This window comes from Sitophilus oryzae, unplaced genomic scaffold, assembly GCF_002938485.1.
Source record: "Sitophilus oryzae breed Bouriz unplaced genomic scaffold, Soryzae_2.0 scaffold_1660_pilon_pilon, whole genome shotgun sequence".
Taxonomy (NCBI): domain Eukaryota; kingdom Metazoa; phylum Arthropoda; class Insecta; order Coleoptera; family Curculionidae; genus Sitophilus; species Sitophilus oryzae.
The window spans coordinates 875,446-898,142 of NW_022146348.1; the positions used below are offsets into that span (position 1 = coordinate 875,446).

The 22,697-nt window shown below is 30.2% G+C and overlaps 1 protein-coding gene across 1 annotated transcript in view; it reads left to right on the forward strand.

Annotated features, from left to right (window-relative positions):
- Positions 1-22,697, forward strand: part of LOC115880892 (transcriptional regulator ERG homolog) — a 125,578-nt gene that overhangs the window by 100,307 nt on the left and 2,574 nt on the right. The window contains exon 6 of the mRNA XM_030898220.1: positions 5,642-5,853. Within this exon, the coding sequence (XP_030754080.1) occupies positions 5,642-5,853 (212 nt within the window). The remainder of the gene's footprint in view (positions 1-5,641; positions 5,854-22,697) is intronic.

The window sequence follows — 22,697 nt, forward strand, 5'->3', positions numbered from 1 at the left end:
TTTAGATTCTTTAGACCATTATGGCTATGATCAGTCCAGTTTAATACTGATAGTAAGAATAGACAAAGTGCATGATAAAATCCGAATTTCTATCAAGTTTTCTATTTTAGATTCTCTGAATGAAATTTTAGGATTTAGAGTAGTTCTTTATTTTATCGATACGTTGTGTAAATTTTAATAAATAAAGACAATAGAAGTTCGAAATTCTTTTAGTTCCAATACTGAATAATTATTATCTACCTCATTCCAAGTAAAACTGCTATACTTTCATTAAAGATTTAAAAAGAATAATTTAATTAAATCACACCTTCGGTATTTTTTTACTTTCTTCGATAGAAAATGACACTCTGAATAGAATGACATATCATATGTCAACTTTTGACATTTTCGTTTAAAAGAAAATTGTATTTTAAATTTCAATCTAGAGTGGCATGGCTGTGTTAAAAACACTAATTTCTAATCAAGGAGCCTTGGAAAAATAAATTTGAACGTCTAATGTTAATCTCATTTTTTTTAAATGGCATTTTTTTACGAATAATTTGGTACCACACGCTTGGTATTTTGAGTCAAATTGTCATTATGAATCGCATGTTGCAGTTTCAAATAAACCATATTCGAAAATGTCAAAAGTTGACATATGATATGTCATTCTATTCAGAGTGTCATTTTCTATCGAATAAAGTAACAAAATACGGAGGGTGTCATTTAAAAATCAAAAGTTGTAGTCATTTCCGGTGAAACAGGAAGTGACCGAAAACAATTGAATACGTCAATCAATCCTAACTTATGTCATATGTCATATACTAACATACCAAATCTCAATTTTTTATATGAAAAAACAAAATAGTTATAGGGATGAGCCACTTTTGAGACCTTTATACTAAGTTTCCAAATTAAATTTTATAAATATCTCGTTAATTATAGAGAGGATATAATAATATATTTCATTATCCCATAACAATTTTTCATTGATTTATCTGCTCATTTCACGATAATTTCGTAGAACGAACCACTAATAGCCAATGTTCTAGATAAATATGTTATGATTTTTTTCTCTGTAAAAATACAATTGTTGACAGTAATCGAAAATCACTTTTATACGATTGTATTCTCCGAACTCTTAATTGAAGGTTGAATGGCATTTTTTGACGTCAGATTGATTTTTAATAGAGTTACCAAATCCAATAACTGCCGGTCAAAATAGAAATGAGTTTTTGTCTGAGGGATAGTAAATTTGCTATGGGTGGAAACTGTTCGCAAAGCATAATGGAAAATAGGAGTAGGAGGAGTGTTTTATGTGCAGACTTTTATTGGTGCTTTTAATTATTTAGTGACTGTACCAGGGTTGAAAAAAGAATCTTTTATATAGATATTTAAACAAAACAAAAGTGTTCTTTTATTTATTATCATAAATTTGGTATTATGTTTAAAATTCGTTTAAAACAATTGCTTTCTACATATATTTTAACATCTACATCTGTACCAAGTGAGTCAACGATAGAGTAAAGTCCATTATCTCATTTGTTTCAAGGTTTACAAAAAAATGTTAAATACAAAAGTTATAGGGAAGGTTAAGATACACATTTTAAAATTATTATAGAGCATACAGGGTGCTTCAAAAATGTGTGGTGGATATAACATTGGTTTTTTTAAATGCAACACCCTATTTTTTATTTTATTTCTAGATTCTGCGTAAAATTCTATAACTGTTTTATATATAATGTTATATACCTAAAATTAATAGTTTGCGTAATATTTAAATTTGTTTATACAAATGTTAAATTGCAGTGTGGTAAAAAAGTGGGACCATTGTTTCTGACGTTGGAATACCAAAATTTGGTATGAGAGTTCTATAGAGATTAAAAAGAAGATATTTTAGTTAAATGCTACAGGGTGTTCAAAATATATTTATGAATTTCAACTACTTAAAATTAAAAACGATCCTTCTCAAACCACTCAACGTAAGAAGCTCAATTTTGGCATACAGGTTGATTCTAGGGTGTAGAGGTTCGATAAGAAGGGATCTTTCGAAATTCCAGTTCCAAGGGGGTGAAACCACCCCTCAAATATTATATACAATATTTTTTATTTAAAAAACGGTCAAGTTTCCGAAAAAACGCTTAAACACGTATATTTTATTTTGTTATTTGTTCAATTATAAAAACCGGTGAGTTTTTCAGAAAAACTCTTAAACACGTATGTATATTTTATTTTGTTGTTTTACATATTTCAAGATTTTTTAAAAATTTATACAGGGTATTTCATAAAATATGACCATTGAGTAATCACGATTCTGCTTAAACTGCTTGATGTTAAAAGCTGATTTTTGGTAAACGGATTGACTGTGGGGTGTAGAGGTTCGATAAGGAAGGGATTCTCGAATATCAAATTCCAAGAGGGTGAAAACACCCCTCAAATATTACAATATTTGTTATTTAAAAAACAGTCAGTCTTTCGGGAAAACGCTTCGACACGCACCATTTATTTTGTTTTTTTACATATTTTGAAATTTTTTAAAAAATCATACAGGATGTTCCACAAAGTTGGGTAATTGATTAACCACGATTCTGCTTAAACTGGTTGACGTAAAAAGGTTATTTTTGGCAAACGGATTTTTTGAAAGTCAAATTCCAACGAGATGAAACTACCCCTCAAATATTACCAAGTTATATAATAATATCGCCATATTGTTTTTTCTCATGCTGACATAAATGTGAGAAAATTTTATCCAGTTTGTATGTTAATGGAAATTCTTGCTTTGCTTTATCATCACCATTACAAATGATTAACTCGACGCGAACGAAGTCGCGGGTACACGCTAATTATAATATAAATGTATCTACTTGGCAATAGTAACATAGCTATAATGAAACTCTATATAAAGTTCTTAAGTGACCACTATAGCACATCTATGGAAATAGTTAGTGAACAGTTTGACTAAATTTGACTGTATTGTAGTTCTTAATATATGTCACTAAATTTACTAAGTAAATAGATACAGGGTGTAGAAGTTTTATTTTTATTTCGATTTTTTCCAAATTGTCTGATAACATCAATACTTGAATGAAAGTTAGTTTCTGGGAAATTAAATTATACCCGAGAAATTTGATTTTGATGTCAAAATGATAATAATACAGGGGGCGCCGATACATGTCAATAATTGTTGATAGTAATGGAACTTTTTATCCATCTGAATAACTAACTGAAAGAAATGAAATTTACTCGTTATTTTCTACGTAAAATATGTCGACTTGATAAAAATCGCTACTGGAGCAACAGTTCTCAAGATATTTTTGGAAATAGTCCTTTACATGCCAGTTGACTAACATGCTGAGTAGATGGTATTTCAACTAGTAGTGGGAACTATTTGTAACAAAATACTATACGAAACATTCGATAATGTATTTTCATTCGAATAATTTAATAATCTAGGTTGAAAATTATCCCTGAAAACTATTAGAATAAAAACACGAATAAATCCGTAATCTGCCTTAAAATATTGTATTCTAGTAATTCGGCAGCAAAAACCATTCATTTATAAAATTCATTCTTTATGAAATTCATTTATTCGTCAGTATCGATTATAATAAAATATTAACTGAATTTTAGTTGTCGCACGGCGGCTGTAGGTTTCTTTCGAGAAACCTGACAGCGGTCGGTGGCAATGCTATGAAAGAAGACGGCATCTTTGATTTTTTTTATTGAGGTGCTAGTATTTATACAGAAAATACATTATGATTGGGGGTTGTTGCGGGCGCTGTTGCCATATTTTGGTATTAGTTGATATTAGCAAAGAATATTATTGTTTGACTTTAGTTAGTTAGGGATAGTATGTCTATATATTCTGCATATTTATTAATAAATTACATATAACACATTCAACAATACTTGTTATATATAAAAGTTATCAGAATTTATACAATGTTTATAAGCAATTAGACTGGTTTAATAAATAATAAACAGTAATAATTTGTTATACCTATTAACATATAAAATTTGAAAATCATTTAATGTAACTTTAATCTCAACTTTAATGTAGTATTCAAATAAACAACAAATTAGATGTCAAATTATATTATATTAGACAAAGCCAAAAATAAAATAGTGTTATTAAATCTATTCTCGATGACTCGAAGCGTTGGTTTTTTCAAATAATAATAATAATTACAGAACTTAATTTGTTATATTAACATACAAATTTTATAAATCAAGTAAATATAAAATATATTAATTTTCTAAGCATAATGATGTAATGGAATAAAAATATAAATAAAAAATTATCTTTTCAAAATTATTTATATTGTCTTTATATTACTGTTTAAAAGTAATATTTACTTTTACTGGCATTTACTTTAAAAAACAAATGAAATATTTCTTCGCAAAAACTACATGTAAGAAAATTAGCATAAACAAAATACAAACATCGTTAACTTTTTTTTAATTGGCACGTGTAAAACTTTCATTTTAATTTTCTCACCCCATAGTTTGAGTTCGATAACCAAATATGTATTTTTAAAATTAATTGTAAGTTCATCTGATCTCTCTTAAAAATTGTTACTTCTCAAAATTTCCCATTAAAAATAGACCATATATCATATAAAATTAAATAATTGAAAGATCGGACTACGGAAAACCACACAAATTTTCGGAAAAATTTTGACCACCTGCACATACACACAATCGTCAATAAATAAAATTACATAAATAACTACTATTTTAGTAAATTAAGCTTTTAATAAACGCAAAAATACAAGTATTTTGAGGGCGAAGTTATAAAAATTTAAATAGAACTTAAAATGCAATGATCATTCCAAAAATCAAAGGAATACCAAATTTCATTTATCAAAAGAATTTGTTTAGATCGTGGCTCAATTTCATAAAATTAGTCGCACGGGGATTTGTCAATTATCTTATATATTAAACTGAATGAATGATTTTATTCGAATAAAACTATTCGATCCAAAATCATTCATAAATTAAAAATCCGTAAAATAATTCATTCGATAAATCCCAATTCACTTCCACTTTACAGATGCTGATAGATGGTTATTTGATATGGAATGACGTTTATTTGAGAACTTTTTTTTTTTTAAACTAATCATAAATTTTTTCTTAGAAATTAATTTTTTTTATTAAATTATGATAAAACATAATTGTTTCAAAAACATTGCAAGTTCATATCAATGTTTATTCTAATAGGGTAACAAAGCATATCGTTGTTGACATCGAAATCAAATTTTCATGTCAAATAACTCCAAGTTTCCAATTTTCATCCAAATAATTGACGTTACTTTAAATTATTTGGAAAAAAACGAAATAAAAATGAAACTATACTACACCCTGGATGACTCGAAACTAAGCATTTTGGGACAAAGTTTATAGATAACTTATCTACTTATTTTTATCTGCAGAATATGTTGCCGAAGTTTCCGGAATACAGTTCGGACCACCCTGTATAATAATACATCGATAGTTATCAATAATTATTGATACTAATGGAACTGCTATCATTACATAGCATCGATAGGTAACGATATATCGATAGTGATCGATATATCGAAAAAAAATCCATCGCTATTTAAGACATCTGCCCTGTAAAGGTATGTACTAGACATACTACATAATTATTTAATATTTTCAGGTATTATTACGACAAAAACATTATGACGAAAGTGCATGGAAAGAGGTACGCCTACAAGTTCGACTTTCAAGGTTTGGCAGCTGCAACTCAACCGGCGACGAGCGACCCTAGCAGTTACAAATATCAGAGCGACTTCTTTATGAGCTCATATCATCATAGCGCCAAACTGGGTAGTTTTATGGGACCTCATGCCACCATTCCAAGTTCAGCAGGTTAGACAAATTTGGATTATTGTTATCTTACATATATTATAAACGTGAAAGTTTGTTTGGATGTATGGATGGATCAGTGAATGTATGAATGTATATATATTGGCCTCGGTTGATTATACGAAAACGGAAAGATGTAGAAACAAAATATTTTTTGGGTATATGTGGGAAGGCAATGTGCACAATTCAAAATTATTTTGAAATATACAGGGTGTCTCAGAACTAAGATTCATACCAAAGTTATATTTTTTCTTATGGAACACCCGGTATTTTATTTTATTTTTGGATTCTTGGGCCCAAAAAAAAGCATTTATTATAAGGGCTAAATATGTTTAAAATCATTGGTTTATAAGATATTTAAAAATATTTAATATTAAGGAATAGTATTTATGTCGTTTCAAAATTCGAAACGCTGTAGTGTGATCTGTTCCTATTTCATCCTCAAGTTTCCTTGTGCGGATCTTTCCATCGTTCTCTTCCACGCACAATAAAACTTCCAAGTCGGTATTATTTCTTGCATCTTCTCTTTCTTCCTGCCTTGCTTCACATCTGCAGCTATTTATTAGGGTACCTTTGGTCCCAAATCTCTGGATATTCCTTGCGATTTTAGATTTTCCAGATATCGGTCTATTCGGATACAGAACAGCAAACATGTCCGACACCTTTTGATAACTATTTCATTGATAATACCATTTAATCAGCAATACATTTTCTTCGGTAGTGTAATTCATGGCTAATATTTTCGATGTAGGTATGAGTTTTTAATAATAATAATAAAGCACTAAATAGATAAATTTCTGAAATGACAACTTCATTTGACAGTTATCTTTTACCTTGACTGGTGCTCATAAGTAAATACAGGGCCATAAGAAAGGAGAAATATTTAAAAAGAAATCGGCGATAACTCGTAAACGGGCTAATCAAAAATATCTAAAGTTATTCTTTTGAATGTGGGTTTCAGTGCTCTTCAATAAACCTAAATAGAATTATTCTCTAAAATAATTAGGGAAGCCAATAATTGACCCCATTAAAATTTACATGGGATTTCCTATGTCTCGCTCAACGATGCAACACCCGGTATAAAAATGTACCACATTAGAAATAAAGATATGATTTAATTTGATTTGATTTAGAAAATTTAACTAAATCATAAAGAAAGATAGCCTGCATTTAAGAAATCGTGAATTTGAGGACTGTTTTTGCGTTTTTGTGCTTATAAAATGTATATTAATTTAACTCTACAAAATCTGTAACGAATTGTATAAGTAAGTATAACTATTTTAATTCAACCAAACAATATGAGCGAGAAAAAAACGAATAATAATAATTATTAATAATCCCTATAAAAGCGACGAAAAGTGGCCCCGTCTAGGGGTTCGAAATTCTTTATTGCCCATTTGCATTCGCAGAGGGGCCACTTCATATTTATTCATGGGCGTACACAATATCCACTACACATTAAAAAATAATTATAACAATTCGCGAGACTTAACGGTCCGGGTGCTCTTTCTTTCTCTCTCTCCTCCCTTTCTCCGGGTCTTAGTTAACACGTACTCGGCGATCGGCCCCGTCCCCCTAATGACGTAATTCGTTGATTGCGCATTGTTTTCGACCCTCTCGGCCGCCGAGACGATCATTACAGGTTATTTAATCGTACCCTCCCGAATAAGGATATTGTTACGAAGGGCCTTCGCTGCTTACGGGGTGCGTTCTTTCTAAATGTAACCTTTTTGTTTTCGGTATTTTGAAACAGATTGGTGCGTACTGAGTGTTTGATGCTTATCAAATTTCAATTATCATTTATTTCTATGTAGATAAAAATAAAATATTTTTTTTTATATTTTCTCTTAAATATTGATAGTTATTTTATGGCAATTCCAAGTTGTTAGGTAATTTTTTCGACGAAAGCATTTTTGGTAAACTCTGTCTCTAATAGTTTCTGAAAAATAAAATTATTTTTTTTTAAAAAGGTACGATTAAATTTATATCTCCGAAACTAAAGTTCCAAAAAAATTCGTAATATATCTAGAAATTCATTTACCCACTAGTAGTTATAAAAAGCATTTTTGGTAAACTCTGTCTCTAATAGTTTCTGAAAAATAAAATTAATTTTTTTAAAAAGGTACGATTAAATTTATATCTCCGAAACTAAAGTTCCAAAGAAATTCGTAATATATCTAGAAATTCATTTACCCACTAGTAGTTATAAAAAGCATTTTTGGTAAAGTCTGTCTCTAATAGTTTCTGAAAAATAAAATTAATTTTTTTAAAAAGGTACGATTAAATTTATATCTCCGAAACTAAAGTTCCAAAAAAATTCGTAATATATCTAGAAATTCATTTACCCACCAGTAGTTATAAAAAGCATTTTTGGTAAAGTCTGTCTCTAATAGTTTCTGAAAAATAAAATTAATTTTTTTAAAAAGGTACGATTAAATTTATATCTCCGAAACTAAAGTTCCAAAAAAATTCGTAATATATCTAGAAATTCATTTACCCACTAGTAGTTATAAAAAGCATTTTTGGTAAACTCTGTCTCTAATAGTTTCTGAAAAATAAAATTAATTTTTTTAAAAAGGTACGATTAAATTTACATCTCCGAAACTAAAGTTCCAAAAAAATTCGTAATATATCTAGAAATTCATTTACCCACTAGTAGTTATAAAAAGCATCTTTGGTAAACTCTGTCTCTAATAGTTCCTGAAAAATAAAATTAATTTTTTTAAAAAGGTCCGATTAAATTTATATCTCCGAAACTAAAGTTCCAAAAAAATTCGTAATATATCTAGAAATTCATTTACCCACTAGTAGTTATGAAAAGCATTTTTGGTAAAGTCTGTCTCTAATAGTTTCTGAAAAATAAAATTATTTTTTTTAAAAAGGTCCCATTAAATTTATATCTCCGAAACTAAAGTTCCAAAATTTTTTTTTTAATTTTATGTGTTAACTCAAAACTAATATACCTAATACGAGAATTTTCTTTTATATTTTGCGTATACAGGTTTGGGGGTTCACCACATTACTAAATTTTGTGTTGCAATACTAATAAAAATTATACTACCTTAATGTCTAAAAATTTATTTTAAATAATTAGTAGCTTTAAACGACAATAACTTGTTTAATTTAAATGGAACACCCTGTATATTTTATGAGAATCAACACAACCATGCACAATTTAATTGTATATCAAATTGTATTATACCATCTTTTTACCTATCTCTTCATGTTTTCATAGAAATGCATTTTCCGATAATTTAGACATCATTTATTAATATATCCATGGAATACTGACATTTTAGATTATTTTTAAAGATGTAACAAATTTTGAAAGAGTACATATTGTACTAATATTGTCGATATAATTCGTTTATTTCATTAAAAAAATAAAAAAAAAACTATTTAAATATTTGTTAAAAAGGACCAATTAATATTATTCCGGTATTCAAACTACATTAATTGAACTGTTTGCGTTGATTAATAATAATTGCTCCAAATACTAAAAAACTGAATTTTGTATGTGTATTCAGTGTGGCAAAAAGTAACGCCTTAAAAATTTTATTTCATTTTTTGACGAATGCTTATGTATAACAACAGAGACGTTCATTTTCATAACTTATTATTATATTGATTTCTGATTAAAATCCACATTTATTCAGAATAATTTATTAACTTTATTAACACAATTCTCTCTGACGTAGGATAAGTTTGCATTTTCGGCAAATTTCTGAGATTTTTTTTTTATTTTGCCTGACACAAATTGATAACTAGTTGTTAAAGTTGCAATAATTAGACAGCAATGTTGAAGTAACGTCATGCATATCACAGCCAAACCAAACTAACACTAAATCATGTACATAAATGAAAATATCTAGGAAAATCTTTGTTTGAGGGGTAGGCAACCTTAATAGTATTTTGAAGAGACATGAATTCCCCATTGAATATCGGAATAATATACTGGGTGTTCTATTTAAAATAAAAAGGTAAGTTGCTTTTATAGGTGACCAATGTTCAATATTTTGTCTCACCCTGTATAACTTTTTGGGTGAAGTTGTAATATGATTTAAAGTATAATAGTTAATTTAACTACATATTAGGCTATACCGGGTAAATTCCAATGTAGCTAGTTTTTATTGTAATTTAAAAATTGTTCTTTATTTTTTTTTCGAGAATCCGAAAATCAATAAATATATAGGGTGTTCCATTACAAAAAACACAACTTTGATGTGTAACTTATTTTTGGGGACACCCTGTATAACTCTATATATTTTTATAAAAAGTTTTCAATTAACCTACCTATGCTGCCAAAATTTCATTTTGATATATACTACCGTTCTCCTTGGAGTCTCCGTGTCGTATGGGAGGCGCCACCCTGTATAGTCTATCCAATGTCACAAATTAACTACAACAGATGCGAAAGAACACCGAATTACGCGTTCAGGTTTCTGTGACCTTCAGAAAGAGTTCATAGACAATCCGCATCAATGTATAGTTTGGGTTATTATTTGTTTGGGTGAAAATAATCTGCACCAATATGTTATCGAGGCATATAAAAAGGTCCACAGACTTCGAGACATACGAAAAATCAAGTCCATTTAGCGTGTGTCGCAATTTTCACACCTTTAAAATTAGTTTTTTATAGCTATAGCAACTGCAGCGACTATGAAAACAGCTGTGTGATTTTCATAGAAAATAAGGGCACCTGTAATTCATTTGAGAATGTTATAAATCGCTAAAAGAGGTTTCAAATCTCTTGGATTTCTATTAATATTAAATAAATTTTATTAAAAATTGAACTAAAATTGTTAGTATCATTCAAAAATTGTATCAGTCAAATTCCCTCATTTAAGGTGAATATTAAAGTAAATATAAATACAGCTCATTCTAAGCTATTCTAACCCAAACGATCATAAAATCCCCTCCTCACATCGGATAACATATCAGGGGTGACAGTGTCAAAGGCATTAAATATTTTCTGCCTTAACTGCTCCAAGTTTTGAATTTCTTCATGGCCCTAAATTTTAGATTTTATGTACCCCCATAAAAATAAATCATTCACCGAGAAGTCAGGTGAAATTAAACCTCAGTCTAAACAAAACTGTCATTTTTGAAAACTTGTCAAAATTTGGACTCACGCTAAATGGACTTGATTTTCCTATGTCTCGAAGTCTGTGGACTTTTCTGTATAATCTCGCAGTAATTTAATAGATTGCTCGTTATATTATATCAGCTCGTAGGAGATTAGGAAAAAAAAGATATTTATAGTATAAAAAATTAATTTATTTAACAAAATTTAATTAAAGATGTGACAAAATAGTTACATTTCTATTGGTTCTATCGGACTTTTTTCGACTAACTAAATTATTAACTTTTCAATCTAATAAATAATTTAATGATGTAAATAAGAGGAAATTTCTCACATGGGTGGTCAAATTCTATAGTTTTCATTATATCAAACAGCCTCTGAATATTTTCTTCAGTGCAGAACTCATCAAAATTTAATACAAATAATTTTTCCAGCCTGTAAATAAAATGAACAAATTTTTCCACTTTCATGATCAAAGGCTTTTAAATGGGTAAATAATTTCGAGTTATCCAGAGATTCGGATTCTTTTGCAAATTTTAGACAAATATCACATTGATGTATTTGAAGACCCTTTTAATGATGTAGTCAAACATAATTAAAGGCATTTTGAGTTGAAAACATTTCTCAGAGGCTGTTTGATATAATGAAAACTATAAAATTTGACCACCCATGTGAGAAATTTCCTCTTGTTTACATCATTAAATGATTTATTAGATTGAAAATATTTGATTTATTAAAGTTTACAAATAAAGATTTATATAGTCGAAAAAAGTCCGATAGAACTAATAGAAAGGTAACTATTTTGTCACATTTTTAATTAAATTTTGTTAAATAAATTAATTTTTTATACCATAAATATCTTTTTTTTTTCTTATAAATAAACACATTTGCATCCCATTTTAAATAAGATATACAAATTACCAAAACTTAGAAATAACAGTTCAAAAGTTCAACAAAAATCCTACACGCGTTTTTAAAAAGAAACATATAACCACGCACTATGTCATTCCAGCAAGCGAATACGACACAGCATAGGTTTCCGGACTAAACGACTGGTGTATTTACACCACTCAATAGGCGTGTCGGGTTTGCCGAGCGGTTTCCGATGCAGTCGCTTTCTTTCGCATCTGTTATAGGTAATTTGTGCCAATGTGTCAAGAACAAAATCGACATCTAAACAACGACTTTAAAATGACAGACAAAAGTTGTATTACAAGTCAATATAGTGTCATGTATCCGCCCGTTAGACAAACTATACTCATCAAACATTTTTGACCGACCCCGGTATTGCGATAGGCCAAAATGTCGAAATATTCGATGGTAGAAATCACTTCTAATGGATATTTGGTACGCTGTCCGGTCATCGCCGATCGTATTCATCCCGCGGGAGTTTTTATTGCCCGAGGCGAATTTATTGACGGCTCCGTTTCCTTTTGTTTCGCTTATTTACGAGCCGAAATACGGAGATAATTGTTAATTTTGTTCTAAACAACGACTCCCCTATTCCATAAATTATATTCATTTGCCCTTGCTTTTTGGATAGTGTATAAACGAAACCGAGGTCTCAGTAAAGAAAATTGTACGATTCTCTCATCAATTATAATCATAGACTTAAAATAAACCACTACACTATTTACATCTCAACGCGGTCAAACCATCTTTTTTGTACACATGTTTACTTCTGGGTACAGTCGACCGAGCCTTCCTCATCCAGCCTATGTTGTCACGTCTTTAATATTATCAATATTTTTTTTCTTGTTATACACATATATTGAGATATTAATACTACAGTTTAATAAAGTAGGTTTTAATATTCCAGAGATGTATTAAATAGTCCTTATACTACTAAATTATAAGTCGGATACTGTTTAATAAGGATAAGTTCTTTACAATATGACAACACCGATTAGAGGCGAGGGAGCCTATTCATTCATTTATTACCTTGTAGTACGCATCGCACGTGTGCGGTAAAGCTTTGTTGCCGCTATGTCCCCGGCTGTATTAACGCATTTTCTTAGCTTGTAGTCCTTAAGTGTTTATTTTATTTACTTTTTCTGTTCAAGAACTATAAAATATGGTTCGCCAGTGCCAAATTTGCAAGAAATTTGACTTAAATAATCCATTTGTCTTGAAATGACTTTCGACCGGTAGGCAACTCTCAATTTACCCATTGGGAGTCAGTGGCGTTGTTGTAGAAAGGCGCTTATTTCGATAATATTTTTGTAAAATGTAAAATCTGAATTTTTTCTCTTATATAATCATTTATATAACGGTTTATGTAACAAAATCATAATTATAACCCTGTTAATAATTAATAATGTTTTTATTAAAAAGATATTCCTGTTTATTCTAAAATTATCTTCAGAATCTAAAATAACATACAAGAATTTTAAAACGATATTACATTATGAAACAATATTTTTTAATATACCGGGTTCGTCTCAAAAGTGGCTCACCCCCTATAACTTTTTTATTTTTTCAGATAAAAAAACAGATTTGTATGTTAGTAAGTATATGACATAAATTAGGATTTATTGACGTATTCAATTGTTTTTGGTCTCTTCCTGTTTCACCGGAAATGATTACCTCTCTTGATTTTTAAAGGGACCCTCGGTATATTGCTACTTTATTCGATAGAAAATGACACTTTGAATAGAATGACATATCATATGTCAATTTTTGACATTGTCGCTTAAAAACAAATCGTATTTTAAATTTCAATCCTGGGTGCCATGGTGTTGTTAAAAACACTAAGTTTTAATTAAGGAGCCTTGGAAGGAGCCTGGGTTTCGTGTCTTGTCTAGGCCGGTTAAAAGATGTACAAATCGTATTTTTTATCATATGTCAATTTTTTCAAAAGGAACAAGGATGACTAATTAGCATATTTGGAAAAAGCATTTTTTTATGAATACATATATATTGATACCACACACTTGGTATTTCGAGTCAAATTGTCGTTATGAACCGCGTGTTACAATTACAATTAAACCATATGCGAAAATGTCAAAAGTTGACATATGATATGTCATTCTATTCAGAGTGTCATTTTCTATCGAATAAAGTAGAAATATACCGAGGGTGCCATTTAAAAATTAAAAGTTATAGTCATTTCCGGTGAAACAGGAAGTGACCAAAAACAATTGAATGCGTCAATCAATCCTAATTTATGTCATATACTAACATACTAAATCTTGTTTTTTTATTTGACAAAATAAAATAATTATGGGGATGAGCCACTTTTGGGACGCACCCGGTATAATAAAGACAGTACCGAGTTAAATAAATGTAGTTTTCATTTTATCCACTTCCTATCACCTTCCTTGCTTTAATGGAACAGATTTATGTTTTCTCTAATTTACATAATAAGATATCACTTAACCAGAAAAAAAAAACAACATAACAATCATAATTTTTTTTCTCTCCCTATCGCCGATTCTATTATATCTGTAGAATAGATCCTGTTTTGGTTAGTATTAGGGGTTGAAAATGTTTGACTAAAATTAATATTTATTATTATTTATTTCAAAAATTACGTAATTTCGATTATAAAATTTCTTCTATAACATGTATTTTATTATTTTTATCCTTTTTGGACTCTAAGACGTTTTTTTCTGAACTTTTATTTAAAAAAACCTCTCCTAAATCTTAATAAAATATAAAAAAAAGTTTAAATACGATATATTTTTAATTTAATTATAGCTTCATTAAAATAAAAAAAATTACCCGGCTATGATACGGAGAGTTCAGGTGTACTTGAGAAACAAAAGACAGTGTTGCGTTTCTCGTCAGAGTCGTCAGGGAACGACCGTTACGACAGAGACAACCTATCTATCGCTTGTGTCGCACTCGTTATAACCTAAAACAATAACACAACAATAACAAGACATTGTCTGACCGCATGTTCCAGCTATTTATGAATGAGATGCTCAGTCTATATTTTATTTTAAGTCTATGATTATAATACGCTAACACACTTTTTTATCACTCTGGAGGCATTACTTTAATCGGAATTAGCAGATTTAGTTTAACTTTCCTTTTTTTGTCAAATTGTTATTATTTATCAGCGAAACCTTTCGTTCGGGACTTAAAAATCGTTCGGGACTTAATATCTAACCGACACTTTCCGAAAAGTCGGAATTAACTATCTCTGCGCTGTGGTTGTCATTTTGTGGATCTGTCCAAGCTCACCTGATGATGGAGTAGGGCTCCGAAACCTGTAGTGAGAGCAGGTTGATCCACATTATGACAAAGACAGCGTAGAATTAAATTTCTATATCAGCAGTTAAGTGGCAAGAATCCTTATATAATTTTATTACATGTTAATTAATATGTCTAACGGCGGTCTTTCTTCCGTCAATTGCCTATACCGCCGGCGGTAATTTAGCCAAGTTGTTTAAAATAAATCACCAAATTTCTGAATGTTTTCTTTGAATATAAATAAAAAACTTTTCAGAAAATGGCTTGCTTTAAATGAAATTACGTGTATCGAATTTTAATAAATCTAATAAAAATGTATTATTCATAGCATTCTACTTTTATCAGGATACAAATCGCTACGAGAACAATTTATATTCTAAACTGCGACAAATCTTTTAGCAAAGGGGTGGCCCCTATAGATCTAACTGGCATCTAGTTAAAGCCATGATTAATGAATTATTATTTTAACGTTCCCAATAATAGTTATTTGTTATACAAGACGATAATGCAATTTTATCGTCGTGTATAAAATATTTTTTCCATAGCAAGTTACGTTTTAAAAAATATTCAGAAATTATTATTTCAAGGAACTTATACGAGTAGAAAAAATATTGTGCTGGGTTGGCGTTGGTATCTATGTAATTTGACAAATAAATAAAGCTGTCTCTTTAGTTGGCAGTTTTGAGTCAATATTTTTTTTAATTCTCTTTTGTGTCGATTGCTGATTGAATTGGAGCCAGAAATAAGTAAAAAAACGAAATAAGTAAATTACCAACAGATATTCAGGCTGAGGCGACAAGCGCCATATCCAAACTACTTCCATTAAAATCCCAAATAACTTATGAAAAGGAATACAAAAATTTTCAAAAATGGAAGCAATTAAAAAACGTGCGTGAATAAATAAAGTTTTTGACCTATCCTCGCTGTTAAAGTGTCATTTAATCTACTCTTGCGGTTAAAGTTCTATTTTATCTACTATTTTTGATAGATTAAGGCAATTTTAACAGTTGCTATGGAAAAAAGCTGATTATACACTTGCGTGCATAGAAATCGGCCCAAGGCAAAATTTTAAAGTTAACTATATATTTTTTAGAATCTATTTGTCAGATTAAGAAAAAATACATGCTGTTTGAAAGACAATTTCATATTCTTTGAAAAGAGTTTTTAGGGATATTAATTTGTATTTTGGTTTCTTTGAATTAAAATTATTAAATTAATTCATGAAACAAATGATCGTTTTTTATTACTAAGGCGCGGTCTCTTCAGTTATAAATAAATAACTTTTATCTAACAAATAACCATCTAAAAGATAAACAATCTAGAGCCTGATATCTATAGGATATAACATTTGGGTATTTTCATACAAAATAATCCAATAGATAACAATTTGGAGGACGGCCGCCTACGGACCGGTAGACACTCCGTAGAGAAAGTGTTGCCAATATAAGATATACTCTGTTTTTTATCTCAGGTAAGATTTCGACAGACGATGACAGAAGAAAAGCAGATGACGTCCCATACCAATCTATTTATTTTACTAAAAAAAGTTTCTAATAATTTTTAAGTTATCTATGGATGGGTTTAAATATAAATCCGTCATGCGTCGTGTCTTGTTGTTTTTAACCAGTTTTATTGGTTTATTTAAAAAATGACAGATCGTATTTCAATTTTATTGGTTTGACGGAACGATGAACGCCAAACGGACGCCGATGCGTATGAACTCGCCTTTAGATTTTTGTCATTTTTGACGCTTGTCAAATTCTTGCCAAATTATAGGTTATAATTTTGTGTCAACTTTTGTTAAATACCCTGCGTTTTGGAAGATGATGCAATTTGATTCGTGTTATTACGTATGTTTTGTATCTTTTGAAGTCAAGTGGAGGAAAAATGGAGTGAAAATTAACTGTAGACCCAGAGCACAGATTATGGTTAATATTCGCTGCCCAGGCAGAAAGTCTTATACACCAATGAAGTTGCCATCGATAAAGTTTGTATACCATTTCGTCGTAGATAAGTGCATCTCGTATATGGTAGAAGGATCAAACAAAACACGTACTAAAAACTGGAGTAGCTGTAAAATATCGACATCACACGATAGGTAAATAATGGATTTTAGTACTGCAGAAAAATAATGTCAAAAGGTACTGGTTTAAAATAATTAAGATTAAAGTTAATTAATCAACCTTTAAGGAATAAAATTTGGTAAGTGTTATTATTAATAAAATAGTTTGTTTTATTTACCTATGTTGTTTTATTTATTCCTGTGGAATATTACAAATTTGTATTTGTACATAAGTTATATTAATAAATATAATCATAAATGCGGGTAGTTTCATAAAGCTTGAAAGTAAATAATAGTTCTTTTTCATATTTTTTTGGTATGTAGTGTCTTGTTCTTGTTTGTTTTGTATTAACACATACCGTTTTTATTAAATAAAATAACTCGATTACATTTTTTCAGTTTTATACAGTTTTTTTCACAATATTTTGAAGTAATCACCATAAAATAATAAATACAAGAAGAAGTGTCAAGTCATTGTTAAATTATGGAAACAGCGTGGCTGCCTGGGTAACTAATTTTCAGATATGGCGGCTGGGACATTTGACATGACATAGACATGACAAATTCAATTTTATGAAATTTATTTCCATTTCCGGTTTTTAATGGCGGGCTGTTCGGGAGGTTTAAATGAGGGTTAATATACTTTTTACTCTTTCTAGTAGTAAATAATACAACAAAATTACTCAAAAATATTTATTTGGAATTTAGAACAATGTAAATATGCAAATCAACACAATTAAAGAGCTATAAACCAATAAACTACTGTATCAATATTAAATATTTAAATAATATCAGAGATGCTGTGTTAAAGCGAATTAGTAAAGTAACAGTGCATTGACTTACAGAAACTTGAAGATAAATAAATGTTTTCACAGCTTCACGGATAAATAACTGGAAGCAGGAAAAAGGCAACCGGAACCCACACAAAACCTGGAATCAAAAAAAATATGTAAAAAATATAAATATAGGTACCTACATAAGACTTTTGTGAATTAAATCAAACAGGACTTGAATGAAAATAAAATGAATAAAAAATATGATACATATACATCTAATACCTCATTTGTATTTTAAAAATAATCTACATACATAGATTTATAGCATTATTGCTATGAAAATACATAATAGGTACCTATGTGATATGTAATTACGCATTTCTGTTCATCTTGTAGAAATTTAACGTAGGCTAATAATAGTTCAATAATCATAATTTACCTTGTATAACTTGCTTTCAATTGCTCAAAATCACCGATCAGTCTTTAAAGTAGAGATACGGAAAAATCCTTGAAAGAATATCCCAAGATCCTTGGGTTTAAAGCTAAAAAAATATAAAAACAGTTAATATATTACCTATTTTTACCTATAATATGGCCCATACCTGCTACACGCCGAAACGTCGATTTCATCATTTTCTTCATGTAATTAATATCATATATACTTTATTAAAGTGTTAACAAGGAACTTTATATCAAAAAACATCTTTGTACTTATAAATTTCAGCCGAAATATCAGAAACAAACTTCCAATCAAATCTAAACGGCAAAAATTAAAATGGCGCCCGACCTTGCCAGAGGCCTCCTGGAGCTGACGCTGACACACAGACAAAAGACAAAAGAACAGGACGCCGACGTGCATAAAAATGTTCCGTAGCAGAAATTGACAGAAATATTCAGATTTTTGTCTAGGACAGTCTAGAAGGCCATGCTTTCTGCCTGGGTAGAACCGCGCCACAACTGTTTCCAATTTTCCGGTTTACTGTCACCCCCCTGGTAATCACTGGTCATCTTGTCAATCAAATTTTAAATATATCCTGCAATGCGTTCCAGTTGTACCAACTTATTTCTTTGTAAAATAAAATAAACTACTTTGAAATTAAAATGACAGGCACATCTATCACTATCAAGGATCTTCTCGTTGGACAGACTATATCTGAAATTGAGATGGTTATATATGAAAAGTCGATACAACAGACACAGACAAAAACTCGGAATTTCAAATCGTTAGATTAAAAAGTGAGGTTGTTGTTCAGTTGTCAAAAGTAAAATCAAAATGAAAATAAAAACAATAAAATTCAACTAAAATATATTTTGTGTTCAACTCCAGCTAGTCCTATTATGGTATAGGCTGTTTAAATTTACCTTTATGGAAAAAGGGAAAGATAATTCAATTTCAGCAGTGGTGGTGGTGCAATAGATCTATTGATGGAATGCGATTTATAAGAAATTAAAACAAGAAAAAATAATCTGTAAGTAATTTATAGTTTAATTACATGATATTACTGTTATATTTATTATATTAACATTTTAGTACAATTGATAATAGAAAATATGGAAGAAGCAGGTAAAGTGCAAGCAGAGATTTATAAACCAATCCTAAAACCGCCATCTGGTAAGTTATTAATATTGAAAATTAAAAATAGCATAAGACTGTTAGTAATAACAAATATGTTGTTCTAGGGCTTCTCATAGTAAAGAAATAGGTAGGATAGCATCAATGATAGTAATTAAGTTGAGTTTTTATTTTATAAAATAGATAAATGCACTTATACTTTTGTCTTAATAATAATAAATGAATAGTACCTATAATAATTGCTACATTTACACATTATATGTACAAATTATTTAATAAAAAAAATTAAATAAAAACAATTTTGTCATATTACTTTTATTTTTAAGAACTCAAAGTGATGGAACTTCAGAAAAAAAAGAAAAAATAAAGGAAAAATCTTGTCTAAACAAAGTTGAATTAACTGGAATTCAAAGGACCACAATACAGATGTTTTAGCAAGGTTTAGCTAGAGAGTTACTTAAAAAACAGCATGGAGAAGAGATGTACCGTATGATCGAAAAAAATTCGGCGTCAGCAATGGCTATGAAATAAAGATTGCTGTCATTTCATATGTAAATTTATATGGGAAATATCATCGAACATCATTTCCCAGCCAACTGGATGCCGTTTTTTTTTCGATCATTCGGTATAAGGTACATAGTGCAAGAAATTAAACTAAAATTGTAACACAAAAGAAATAAAAGCAAATGTGAATTGAATAACAGGTTTTATAAGGTTACTGTTATAATATTAATGAATTAAGATATGCGAATTAAAAATGAAATAAATAGTTTGATTTAAAAAGTTTTATTTATTTTTTACCTACTTTAGAGCTTTATTAAAAACTAGTTGAAGCCTGGCGCATCCGCCACGAGATCAGGAAAAAAAATACTTTTAATTTTTTTTTAATTAAATGAGAAACAAAAAATCCGGCGACGACAGTTTTTAGAAGAGCCATTTAGCTATCTTTTAGTAAAACAGCAACTTTCTAGAGCAAGTCGTTACTTCAGTAGAGACGACACAGATAAACATTAGCATTTTATATAATATGTAGTTATTAATATAGGTTTATAATTGAAAGGATTTAAATAAAATAATTTATAAATTACTGTTTTATCACTATTATCCTAACTTAATGCATTCTCTTCGTTCTGATGCTCTAATAGAACAGAGACTCTCTTTATTTTGTAACAGTCTTTATAAAGTCCGGCACTAGCAACAATAGTTTTTTGCACCATTTCAATGTGTTTATTGGTGTTTATACCCCATACGTTCTAAAATGATTATAGCCTACATACTCAGAATAGGTAAGTATTTTCCAAATAATCTAAAATCGAATTTATTGGAATAAACGAAATCTTCAATAATAACAATGTCTTGGTTATGTTAAGCAATTTTGTCAAATATCAAATAAAATCAATATCTCCTCATGCCTTTGCTCATGCGTCAAATTTTTATCCGACAAATAAAGCACTATTTGGCAGTTCGGGCGTCAGATAGGATATCTGGGAGATAAGTTTAATTTATCTAATAGATACTGTTATCTATAGGTGAAGATACGCGTTTTTCTGCTATCCGTCAAATAAAATATATCTGGTAGATTATAACACGCTATCCGTACCTAAAAACACCGGGGGTAAGAGAGGTATGTTATTATTTATTTATTTATTTATGGACAATTAACTAAACTAAATTTTCAATAATGGGTATGACCCCCTCTTGCTCTAACAACATTTCTCATACGATTTGGCATAGATTCGATCAAGTTTGATATTGTTTCTTGCGGGATGTTAAGTCACTCTTCCTCTACTGCAACAATGAGCTCTGGGATAGAAGTTGGGGCTCTTCGTCTAGTACGAATTCTTCGTTTTAGCTCATCCCATAAATGTTCTATCGGGTTTAAGTCTGGACTGCATGCTGGCCATTCCATAACCCGAAAACCGACTTCTGAAATGTAATCGTGTACGATTCTTGATGTGTGTGCCTTCGCATTGTCATGCAAAATCCAATGTAGTCGACGTAAGGTACCACATGAACTGCTAAAATCTCCTCAATATACCTAGCACCAGTTAAACCTCCTCTCCCGTGCCGACGGTTGCCCCAACGGATGAAAACTGGGTCGGTTCGCGCAGTCATAGAAATTGTACCCCAGATCATGCAGAAACCACCTCCATAACCAATCCGCTCCTCAATGCAGCATTCTGCGAATCGCTCACCTGGCCTCCGGTACACTTTTCTTCTTTGGTCGCTACCATAGAAGCATATCCTGATCTCATCTGAGAATAAAACTGGTTCCCATTGTTCTAGTGTCCAATTCAGATGTTCCAGTGCAAAACGCAGGCGTGCTTGACAATGAGTTGGGGTAAGTTTTGGACCAATTGCAGGTGTTTTGGGGGTCATGTTACTTTCCTTCAATCTTCGTCTTACTGTCCACTGAATAATAGTCACTCCTCGCGTTTCACGGAGCTGTTGTTGCACCTGAATAGCATTAAGATGCCGATTTCTTAATATTGTTGACACAATAAAGCGGTCATCACGATCCGTTGTATATCTCTTTCTACCAGTTCCAGGTCAACTACGAAAGGATCAAGTCTCCTCATATCGTTCACACACTCTTCGAACCGCTCCGCGTGTCATATGTAGTTGCCGAGCTACAGCTCTCTGTTTAAGTCCATTTTCGATTAAAGCGATTACTTGGGCGGCTTTTTCCGGTGATGTATGCATTAAATTGAAACACTAGTCAAACAATGAAACACAACTAATCAAAGAATAAAAGAACAATGTGAAAATTTCGATTACAAAGGTAGTAATTGCAATATTTGACAAGTTTGTTATTCTTATTATCACCACAACACAAATACCTTTTATTTGTTTACCCGTTGGTACGCATATAAACGATAAGTACCCTGAACTTTATGCTCATATATTTAACATAAACATGCTTTATATTAAATTGTCTTTGAAACAGCTCATATTTTTTACTTGCCATGATAAATAGATTCTAAAAGACACAGTTAAAACCAAAAGTTCACAGTGGGCCGATTTCTATGCACGTAAGTTTATATACAAAAGAGCGAATTTTTTTATTACTTTGTCAACTTAAGGTTGACACTGAATTTCATTTCTTCATCGCGATAGAGGCCAAATAAAGTTCCTTTAAGTGACGCTTTCAAGTGC